This window comes from Dromiciops gliroides, chromosome 3 (assembly GCF_019393635.1).
Source record: "Dromiciops gliroides isolate mDroGli1 chromosome 3, mDroGli1.pri, whole genome shotgun sequence".
NCBI lineage: Eukaryota > Metazoa > Chordata > Mammalia > Microbiotheria > Microbiotheriidae > Dromiciops > Dromiciops gliroides.
The window spans coordinates 377,418,771-377,430,920 of NC_057863.1; the positions used below are offsets into that span (position 1 = coordinate 377,418,771).

At 36.5% G+C, this 12,150-nt stretch overlaps 1 protein-coding gene across 11 annotated transcripts in view; it reads right to left on the bottom strand.

Moving 5' to 3' along the window:
* R3HDM1 (R3H domain containing 1) overlaps positions 1–12,150 on the bottom strand; it is a 191,909-nt gene that overhangs the window by 14,783 nt on the left and 164,976 nt on the right. For all 11 annotated transcript variants that reach the window (XM_043990824.1, XM_043990830.1, XM_043990827.1 and 8 more), the window contains one exon: positions 7,577–7,728. In XM_043990824.1, the coding sequence (XP_043846759.1) occupies positions 7,577–7,728 (152 nt within the window). The remainder of the gene's footprint in view (positions 1–7,576; positions 7,729–12,150) is intronic.

Here is a 12,150-nt window from a genome sequence, read left to right on the forward strand (position 1 = left end):
GAAAAGAACAGTTTTGGTTTTAATTTAAAATCATTTTTTAAAGAATAAGGTATTTAAAAGAATAGACAGGAATATAAATTAACAAGAAAGGCATTTTTAGTAGGGGCAACAGCAGATGTGAACAAAGAAGCTGGACTACATAGAAGAGACATGCAGGACTATAAACAGACTGACTTCATAGAGCAAACTGTTCATGAGGTAGTATAGGTATATAAGTCAAAGTGGAACTGATTAAGATAGACTGTTCAAGTTGAGCAGATTTCTCCAATCAACTTGCTAAAATTTTAAGGTATGGGTCATATTAGGCCTTGATCAAACTGAAGAGTTGCTCAATCAACTGATGTGACACATCAAGCTTCTTTCTAGTGAATGAGTGACTGACTGAAGAATTTGCCACTCTTCTTTGTGGCCTATAAACAGAGGGCTCTCAGCTCTTGAGATCTTGTTCTTCACCTTTTTGAGAGTTTCTAAGCTTGAGCATTAGGTCAGTGGACCTTTTAGAAAGAGAAAATTTTCTGATATAACTTGTTACTAGGAGAAGCAAAAATATAGTTCATATTGTTCCTATTTGGTATTCTACTTGGAGAGTAAAACCAGTAAGTTACCTGGACACTAAAGGTCTGACAAAAATGGAGTTTGCTTATTTAGCAAGCTCCAAAATATTTCAGAGGGAATTACAAGTTTTGGTTGAGGTGTGTGGGACTCGATGGGAAAGAAGGACTCACTAGAATGGCAGATAGTTGTCCTGACAATAACTCCAAGTTCAATTCTCCTCTTGGGGTGCGGGGTGTGTGTGTGTGTGTGTGTGTGTGTGTGTGTGTGTGTGTGTGTGTGTGTGTGGTTGCTAATGTGTTGAACAGTTTGCAATTGTATATTTATTTGTTCATGGATTCCTGTGAGTACTTAGCATCCTATGTTTTTCCTTTTATTGTTTTTTAAAATAATAAACATTTTTATTTGAAGATTTGATTTCCAAATTCTCTCTCTCTGTCCTTTCCTACACCCCTCCCTGTGGCAATAAGCAATCAGATCTAGGTTATACATGTGCAATTATGTAAAACATTGCCATATTATTCATTTTGTATAAGAAAACATGAATAAAAGAAAAAACTGAAAGAAATAAATTGAAAAAGTGAAAAATAGCATAGTTTTGTTTTAGAGACTTTATAGGATCCATACAGGTAAGGAATTAAGCCCTCAGGATGGGACCTGGTTTGTGTGAACCCAGAGCATTTGGCTATGGGTTATAGAGGCATACCAGGTTCATATGATAAAAATTCCTCAAATGAAAGTTTATTGATGGTCTAAAATCCTAGATTTGATTTGTTATCTTTCTAGGCAACTGGGTCTACTTTGATTTACAGGCCCTCAGCAGAGGTAAAATGGAAAAGACCATATAAAACTGAAGCCAGAGAGCAGCTCTTCCCTCAAAGGTATGTTAAGAAGAAAATGTCACCCTGCCTGTTTGTAGGTAAGAAGATATTTTCCAGGCAAGTTTTGTAACTAGAGCCTATGATTAAGGAGCTGGAAATACTTTCATTTCTTTTCAGGTATAACATTTACTGAAAGATCATGAATTATAAAATGAGTTGCTTGTCACTCAACCTGTCTTACTAGAGTTGCTGCAAGGATACCTAAGTGTTTTGTCAAACTGAAAAAGTTATTCCATAATAACAAACAACAATTACACAGCACTTAAAAATTTACAAAGCACTTTACATATATTTTCTCATTTAATCCTCATAATAACTCTGTGAAGTAGGCACAATTGGTGTATTATCCTTATCTGACTGATGAAGTAATTAAGGCTCAGGGATTTAAATGACTTGCCTAAGGTTATAAAGTGAGAGATCTAGGATTCCAATCTGGACCTTGAAGGCCAAATCCAGATTCCTCTCTATTATATGACAGCAGCTTTGCAGTATTATCATTCTCATCGATTGATGGTAATTCTATTTAAAAGGCATAGTTTTTTATATTTTTAAAAAACTGGATATTTTGCTTATTTAAAAACCTAAAATAACTGTCAAGTAAGTATGTCTGGCTGTGAAACTATACTTCTGTAAAAACTAACTGAAGATGAAACATTTTTTGGGAAAAGTTAATGTGGCAGATGACAACATTTTCTATTAGACTAAATTTCTTTTAGAACTGGTTTTCCTTCTAACAGAGGAACAATGGAAACAAAACTGACTTCTCATGAAATAAATGATTCCATTAAACAATTTGCTTTGTAATAATTATTTCAGAGTAGATTAGAAAAGACATGAAAGTAACAGCAAGAGGAGAAATAACTATTCAAGAGAAGAGTTTAAAAGAAAAAGTTAATGAACATTAAGTACCTACTATGTTCGAGACACTGTTAAGAAATGGAACAGAATGGTGGGCACTCTGAAATGATATTTATAAAGATATAAATAGGGGAATAAAAAAAAATCAGAAAATCAGGCCGAGAAAGGAGAAACAAAGAAAACTTTGGTTTATTTTTTTTTACACTGGCTAAGTATTCTATGAAGCTTCTGAAGCCTTCAAAAATAATAGTCACATTCTAATAGCATTTTGCTATTTACTTTGGAGACATTTTTATTAAACATACCACATTATCTTTTGTATTTATAAATCAGAAACCGTGGGCAACAATATATGGATAATAACTACTCTGAAACCTCAAAGGTACATGCATAGAGGTGATCCAGAGGTCTCAATATCTATGCCAGTAGCTCTGATCACTGTTTATGTTTGTTGTCTGAGGACCAAGTTTGGAAGGATTCTTTTTCTTAATCATCATCAATGATCACATTTATATAGCACCTACTGTGTCCAGGCACTGTGCTAATAAGCACTTTACAAACATCTTATCTGATCTTCACATCCCTGGAAGGCACCTGCTATTATTATATCCATCTTACAGATGAGGAACCTGGGGCAACAAAGGTTAATTAACTTGCCCAAGATCACACAGCTAGTAAGTAAGATATCTGAGTATTGAGATTGATTTCAAGTTTTCCTGACTCCAGACCCTGCACTCTATCCACTGCACCACTTAGCTGGTTGGCTCATAAAGTGATGGAAATTCTTTTTTGGCAGTGGGGAAAGATCCACAGCAACCCATGAAATGGATAAAAATAGAAAATGGCTCTCATCTATAAGGCCTTTTACCTCCATAACTGAATTCAATCCAACACATATGCACACACACATCTAGTTTGTGCATAGCACCATGTTGGCTTAAAGGGACAAAAATGAAACAGTTCCTGCCCTCCATGAGCTTATGTTAATATTGAGAGCCGTCATAATGGTGGAATAGTAGAAAAGGGGGCAAACAATGCTAAGAATTTATTCTTATGTCTATATTCTTTTTTTTTTTGGTGATGCATTTGGGGTTAAGTGACTTGCCCAGGGTCACACAGCTAGTAAGTGTCAAGTGTCTGAGGCTGGATTTGAACTCAGGTCCTCCTGAATCCAGGGCCAGTGCTCTATCCACTGCGCCACCTAGCTGCCCCATGTCTATATTCTTTAATTTTATTGTTGGCACATTTACTGTGTGATTTTTATGCAATGACTAATTAGAGATGACATACTATTATCTCCTTTGCCACTGTCACATGGTTTAATGTCAGAAAAGGATACAGTCTCATTAATCAAGAGGCCACTTTAGATGTGTTTGTAACACCCTTTATGCTACAGCCCGTCTTGATCCCCTACTAGTCACACCATCTGCTCAGCCACCTGACTGAAGGAGCACCAGAGCAGAGCCTTCCATTCACCAGGTAGCTGAACTACATGTATTGTTTTTCCCCATTATACTGTGAGCTCCTTAAGAGCAGGGACTTTATTCTTTCTCTATCTTTACCCCTGGCATTTAACACAGTATTTTTGCACATAGTAAGTACTTAACAAGAACCTCTTTTTCCCCATTCATTTGTTCATTTCTTGATAAGCTGTATTATGCATTATGTAATATGTATTACGAAACACATATATATGGCATACCAATGTCATCTGCAAGACATTCTAGAGGAAGATGAAAGATTTTAAGCATTGTTCTTGTTGCTCAGTTGTTTCAGTTGTGTCTGACTGATGGATCTGAAGTGAGGTCTTCCTGACTCAAAGCCCAGTGGCTCTATCCATTGAACCACCTAGCTACCCTAAAAATATAAATTGCCAAGTACATAGCAGATGCCATATAAATGTTTATTCCTTTCTCCCTCTCCCTCCCTGGGTGGATGAAATCCTGCACTCCTACTCTATTACTTCCATGTGTTGTTCAGTTGCGTATAATATGGGGGTTTCTTGGCAAAGAGTGGTTTGACATTTCCATTTCCAGCTCATTTTAGACATGAGGAAACTGAGGCAAACAGGGTTAAGTGTCTTGCCCAGGGTCACACAGATAGTAAGTGTCTGAGGCCAGATTTGAACTAAGGAAGATAAGTATATCCACTGGGCCACCTCACTGCACTGATACCATACAAAACTGTAAAAGTGTCCTTGGGATTAAGGGCTGGGATGATGAAGGTCAGAGTAAGAACCAGCTCAAGTCCAAAGACACAAAGTCTCACAGAAGGGCTAGTGGTTGACTGAATGGAAGCAACAGAGGAGCTAGCTATGTTTTTATTACCTTCCTAATTTAACTTTGACAAGACATATAGAAACAAATTCTAAGGTTTGTGACTGGTTAATTGGAAATGAACAGACACCTTAACATATCCAAAATCATATTTATTTTCTTTATCCCAAACCCTAAATCTTCCAAACCTCCCAATTACTACTGAGGGACCAACTTACTCCCTATTAATCAGGCTTGCAAATGAAGTATCATCCATGACCCCTCACTCACTCTTCCTCTATTTATTGTTGCCAAGGTCTGCAGATTCTACCTTCTATCTTCACAATGCACCTTTTTTCCCAGTCACCTCTCTGGGGCAGGCCCTAATGCCGCGGCCCCCCCGCCCTGGCCGCCCAATCTGGACTGTTGCAGTAGCCTTTTGGCTGGTCTCCCAGTCTCTTGCCTCTCTCCTCTGCAGTCCGTTCTCTGCTCAGAGGCCAAAATGATGTAGGTCTAACCATGGGCCCTCCCTTATTTGAACTCCAGTGATTCCTTATTGCTTCCGGGAACAAATATAAAATCCTCCATTTGGCTTTTAAAGCTCTTCACAACCATGATCCTTGCTACCTTTCCAGATTTCTTATACTTTATTGCCCTCCATGTGCTATATCATATAAGAACACTATAGCTTTCTTACCGTTCTGACACTCCATTTTTTGACCGTACCCTTTCACCAACTGTCTTCCTTGTCTCTACTACATCCCTGTCTTTCCTGGCTCCTTCAAGTATCAGGTCCTATCCCACCTTCTGCAAGAGGCTTTTTATAGCTCCCCCTAATGCTAGTGCCTTCCCTCTGAGATTGCTTCCCACCTACCCTGTACATACCTTCTGTCTACGTAGTTATTTACACATTGTCTCCCTCCACAGGAATAGAAGCTCCTGGAGGGCAGGAACTGTTTTTGCCTTTGTATCCTTAGCACTTAGTACAGTGCCTCGCACACAAGTGCTTAATAAATGCTTGTTTACTAGACTGGACCTGTTGATCATACCTGACTAGAAGAAGGAGGAACAAGATAATAATGAATAATTATGTGTAATTATTACTAAGAGAGAAAGGGGAGTTAGCACACAAAATGGTGGTGGAAAAACTGACTACATAAGAGGTCTGTGTGGCCTCTGGGAGGTTTAATAGGACTAGCAACCAAAGGATTCTTCATTCCTATGATCAATCAGAGTCACATTATATAATTAAACTTCCTGGGATGTATTTTTGGAAGTCTTCAATCAATCAATCAATCAATTAATAAGTAGGGGAAACAAATTCAAAGAAAGAAATAATCTCTACTTGTAAACACCTGGTATTCAACGATATAGGCCAGTGTATAATAATACAAAGTAGTTGACATGGTAGTTATAAGGTAGATGGGAAGGAGGGCACTAACAGTTGTGGGACTCAGGAAGGCTTCATGTAGAAAGTGATACTTGAGCTGCATCCTGACAAAAGAAAGGAAATGTGGAAATGGAATCTAGATATGTACGCTGTGCTGGACCCCGAACTTCTTTCTATAGGAGGGGAAGGATAGAAAACAAAATCAGTGTGGGTTCAAGAACTAACAAAAACAATGAAAAAATATCTGAGGAGAAAATGAACCTGTAGAAATGAGAACCTTCTAAGAGAACTTGAAGATGAAACTGCAAGCAAGAAAAGAAATAGATGAAAAAGGAAAAAAGCTAAGTGGTGATATTTTTCTAGTGATCCGTTTCCATCGAGGCCCACAGTGGAAGCATATCATTTGGATGCTACCCCATAAGTATCTGAGGTGTTCTGTGATTAAGGGGAAATGACACTTAAGATGAAGCCAAGAATAGCTAAGCTGGACTAAAAACATACAAAACAAATCTGTGCTGGAATGGAGACATCTTTAAGGACACTCAAGGATTGAGTTTCAAGTTATCTCAAGAAGAAAATATTCCAAAAAGATAGAAAAGACCAGAGGCTGCTTCTATCACAACAAAGTACCCTGATTATCTAGCCCATGAATGACCCACATCATGCCTTTCTCATCTTAGGAACATGGGTGCAGGTTGTAGAGAGGCAAAATTAGACTTCATATAAGGAAAAATTTACTAATAATTAGTGCTAGTTAAAAATAGCATAGGTTTCTTTTGATGGTGGGAGTACAGTCCCTTTCACTATAATTCTTCAAGCAAAGACAAGCACTTAGCAGAGTTCCTGGCACACAGTAGGTTCTTAATAAATGCTTCCTTTTTTGCCCCATAAAAGTATTTTATTATTTTCCAGTTACATGTAGAGAGTTTTCAACATTTGTTTTTATAAGATTTCTAGTTTCAAATTTTTCTCCCTCCCCATAAATGCTTCCTTTAAAAATATGCCAATCTTAATGGTGCTGTAAAGTCAGAAATAAAAGAAAACACTATGAATATCACTAGGGAGTTTTGACAAAAGTTGAAATGATGATGAATTCCTTCAATGTCGAAACAACAATTTCTAACACAGACTCTAATGGAATAAGTATGTCAATCCTGATTCTACTACCATACTGGAGACAAATGAGCCATTTGTAATCATTAAGACCTGACAACTCTTATCACCTATCATGTCTTAGTTCTGTACTCTGTAAAATAAATGAACACAATACCAGCTGCCCCTCTGGCAAACCCATAGGAATGGCAGGGAAGTAAATGAAACAATATGCAATGTGTTTTCAATTCTTTGGAAGAACAGTTCCTGATCTAATGCATAATTGCTCTTTTTAATGTAGTAGGCTTGCCAAAGAAGCTTCCTCTTTTTCTATACAGCAAAATTTGATCAAGTACCCAACAATCTCCTTTCATATCAATTGTTGGCATATATTATTTTTCTAATTCTATGTAAACAGAATGAGCAAAAGGGAGAGAGTATGTCTGTAATAAACAGATCTTGAAATCAGTTGACACTGATAAAACTAGAGATCCTTGCTGATACAGAAAGGGCAATGAACAGGAAGCTAAAAGAACTTGGTTATTCACCTTAAATTGTTTTGTTGACCAGGTGGGATGACACTATAGTAAACTGGCATTCCTGTGGTAGGCATAGGTCCTTGATTAGATTGATTAGGTATTATAACAGGCTGCTGATAAGTCTGCTGAGGCATTACTTGGGAACCTTGAGGCAGTGAAACCTAAAGTTGGTGGAGGAAAGAAGAAGTCCTTACTTTAGAGAAAGAAAGAAAACAATTTCCTTTTACAAACCCTGCTCTGCTACTTCCCACTTACAAATGTCTGAAGATATGCAGCAGCACCATGGGCCACCCATATTCTTTATAATACCAACAAGGAATTTATTCTTTAACTTATTTGGTTCTTCTTTCCCTTAAAAATGTAAATAAACTACAGTAATAAAAAGACTCAACTAAACTCCTAAATCACCCAACCAAACACAAAACGATATGAAAAATACCCAGGAGCAAAATAATAAACATACAAGCTAAGGTAGTAGAGTAGGGTCAGGATGACAATGTAGAAACCATACTTTTTGCTTTCTCATTATTAGATTCAAATTAAGCACTAAGAAAATTCTTTAACAAAACTTTGGATGTACCAAGTTCCTTAATAATGGGATTTGACCTGTACTTACCTTTCAATAATAAATACAGAATGGGTCAGAAGTCATGAAGTCACAAAAGGGTTTCAATATTTAATGACTCCTTTATTTTTTGTTTTTAATTTAACAATGCCATAGCATCACATACAGTATATATAGGAAATAAATATGTATATATGTATGCATATATATAGGAAATAAAGAAAAAATAATTTTCAGAGTTATTAAAACATCAGACCCCTTCATGATTTTTGGACCACCCTATATATTCATTTAGGCAGGTTTAGACTTCAGGATGACATAGTTTTATCTAGAAAAAATTAAGTAAAATTTCATTACCCATGTTTACTCTCTGGCCATTTTCTTTATTGGCATGTTAAAATGTACACCGCCCCCCCCAAATGCAGACAACTTGTGCTTTAAAATTCCTAGAGTGCAAGGGCTGTGCCTTACTTTTCTTTGAGTTCTTGGTAGCATTTACAGTGCCTACATATAGTAATCACTCAAAAAGGATTTACTAAATTTTCTAGACCATGGTGGATTATTTGGTATTATGCAGTAAAAGATTCTTAGTTATTTTTGCAAACAGTAACTAGGGCTACTAAGGCCTCTCTAAGTTTGATCCTATGTTCAAAAGTGTCATAATTTTAATAGTTCAACCTTGTCATCTAGACTTTTTCCTATGACATGTTTTTGAAATAGAACTAATCCTTCCCAACTGCATTGGAATTTCTTAATTACCTCACCACTAGATAAATTATCCAAAACAAAATTATTGGGCTGATTTTCTACTCTACATAATGTAACATAATCTAATCTTTCAAGAACGAAAGTAATTTAATATATTTAGGTGGCACTTTTGATTGCATCAGATTTAATATTTATGCAAAGATGATCTAAGCAAAATGAAAGACAGCTAAATGATTCATACTATTAGAATAAATTTGTAGCTTAAAGGAAAGGAAAAATAAACTACTAAGAAGGCATTTCACTGCACTTGAGAATGGAATACAATCTACTAGGGGAAAGCAATTTGAAAAAAATAACTTCACAGCTCAGAGTTTTGCTTTCTAAATTTGCTATCAAATTTAGTGGACAAAAGTATTAAGTGCCATAGCTGAAGGGTTTCTATAAGCTACCATTTGTTCATGTGAGGTCTGTCCCCCCCCCCCCCCCCCCCCCCCCCATTAAGTGGTAAGTCAAGAGGACTGAGGACCACTGTGGAGAAAGATAGGAATAGGACAAAGGGAAAAAGCACTCATTGGCTGAAACCAAGACTGGGACATGATTGGTGGAGTGTAACAGGGGCTTTAATTTTGTGAGGGAAAGGAAGGGAAAAAAGGGAGTTAGGGTGGAAAGGAAAGAAGAAAAGGACACTTGTTTCTTACACCTCAAAGTAACCTTTGTTGGCTTTGTTGCTAAGAAGTACAGGTCTTAGTGCCCAACAATAGCCTAATAAAGGCCATTGATCTCATCTGTTTGTTTCATTCCTTTATTTCAATTTTTCAATGTTCCTGTGATTACACATGATATTTCTTACATGTGAAAAATATGTGGCAATATTTAAAAGGATCACAGACAAAGTAAAAATTCTTTTTCTGTTTTACAAGTAACTTTTGGATGAGATTCAATACAGACCCTGTGAGACAGAATTGTTTCCTTGTACATTGTTCATCATCAGAGCTGTGATTTGCTTATGTTGTTATTTTTGCAGGGAATGCTCTTCTATATTCTGTCTTCTGAACTAAGTCCATCATTTCATTTAAGACATCATTACTTTAAGCTGAGGAATTACAATTTCTTGGAAGACTTGCTCAATTCCTAGCTTCTTATATTATAGTGAATATAAATTATTATAATCATCGTCTCTTACACTGCAGGGAAATTCCTTTACATTCATATTCTATGGCTTGTCCAGACATTCCCCAATCCATCAAGTTCCTTGCTAGTATGAAAAGTATTAGTAAAGCTATTTTGGCATAAAATTTGCCTTTTTATTATTAACCTCTTCGGGGCAAATGTTTAGCAGTAGAATCCCTAGGTTAAAGAGTATGGACCTTTCTCTTTCTTAGGATAATTTTGAACTGTTTTCCAAAATGGCCAGACCATTTTACAGTTCAACTAACAGTCTATCTTGTTATGTCTATGTATGTCTATCTTTCCACAAGCCTTCCAACACTGATCACTCCCATACTTTACTATCTCTTTCAATTTACTTTAGAATGAGATGACACCTCAGAGTTGTCTTGATTTATATTTCTCTGATAATTAGTGACTTGGTCCACTCTTTCATAGTCATTAATAACCTGCAATTGTTTTGAGAACTGCTTTTTCATATGGGGCAGGCGGGGGCGCAGTGGATAGAGCACTGGCCCTGAAGTTGGAAGGACCTGAGTTCAAATCTCACCTCAGACACTTAGCTATGTGACCCTGGGCAAGTCACTTAACCCCACTGCTTTAAATATCTGGGGCCATCTCCACTTGTCCTGATATATATCTTTTTTTGTTGTTGTTTTTTGCAGGGCAATGAGGGTTAAGTGACTTGCCCAGGGTCACCACAGCTAGTAAGTATCAAGTGTCTGAGGCCGGATTTGAACTCAGGTCCTCCTGAATCCAAGGCCAGCATTTTATCCACTGCACCACCTAGCTGCCCCCTGATATATATCTTGCCACTGGACCCAGATGGCGAAGTTGGGGACCTTGCATAGCCCTCCCTCACTTAAATCCAATTCACTGCAAGTTATGACCCCTGTGTTATGGTGCTCTTCCAGAATGAAGGAGAAACAACAACAACAGCTTGTTCATAGTTTTTGATTGGGGAATAGCTCTTCAAGTCTCATGTTTCTGATAGTTGCCTATATATTGGATATCAGAACCATATTAAAGATACATGATATGTAGATTTTTTTTTTTGCTTTAGATGCTTCCCTTTTAATGCTTAATGTACTGATTTTATTCATGCAAAAGTTTTTCAAATTCATATATCCAAATCATCTAGGTTATCTTTTATAATTGCTCTAAACCCTTGCTCAGGTAAGAATTTACTCTCTAGGCATAACTGTGAAAGGTACCTGATCTGGTTCTCTTCTAATTTTTAAATGACATGACCTTTAATATTTTTTAAAAATTAATTTATTAAATTGTCAAAAATTTATTTTCTCTCCTTCCCATCTTTCCCATCCATTTGAAAAAACAAAAACCAAAACCTTATCATATAGTCAAGTAAAACCAAATATTATTTATAAATAGAGTAGCAACATTTGTAAAGTCAAAGGTTAAGAGTAATTTTTCTGTCTCCTTTGGATAAAGAGAAAAGTCATTTGAGCTACAGGAATTTTATGGTCTTTTTAAAAGAACTATTAATGAAAATAGTCTACTGTATCCACCATGTTGTGATGATACTTTTGCTAAAAACAAAACAGCACAAAAACAAACGAACAAAAAAATCATAACCTCAACTTTCAGCGTATAAGATAGAGAAGTATGGCCAGACAGCTCATCTGAAAAAAAAAAAAAAGCTGAGAATTTTAGTGGACTACAAGATCAATATGAATCTACAGTATGATATGGCAGCCAAAAAAGTTAATATGAAATCAACCTATATCAAGAGATACACAGGTGAGGGAAGTCCTGTTATACTACTATTAGTAGACTATCATATTTTACTAGTGGTATACTAACATATATATAATATATGTATATATATGGGTAGTATATTATATACTAATTGTCAAGTCTTCTTATATTCTCCCTGATTAGACCACAAATGGAACATGAAATTCAGTTCTGAATTACACTGTTAAATTGAGGACTGTCTAGAAAAGGGCAAGCAGGATGAATGAGGGCCTTGATGTCATGTCATATGAGTATCAGTTGGGGGATGTTAGGCTTGGAAATGAGAGGAAAACCTAGGGGAGACATAATCTCTATCTTCAAGGATCTGAAGGTTTATCATGTGGGAAGATGGATTACTTATTCTGCATGGCTGTAGAATATAGAC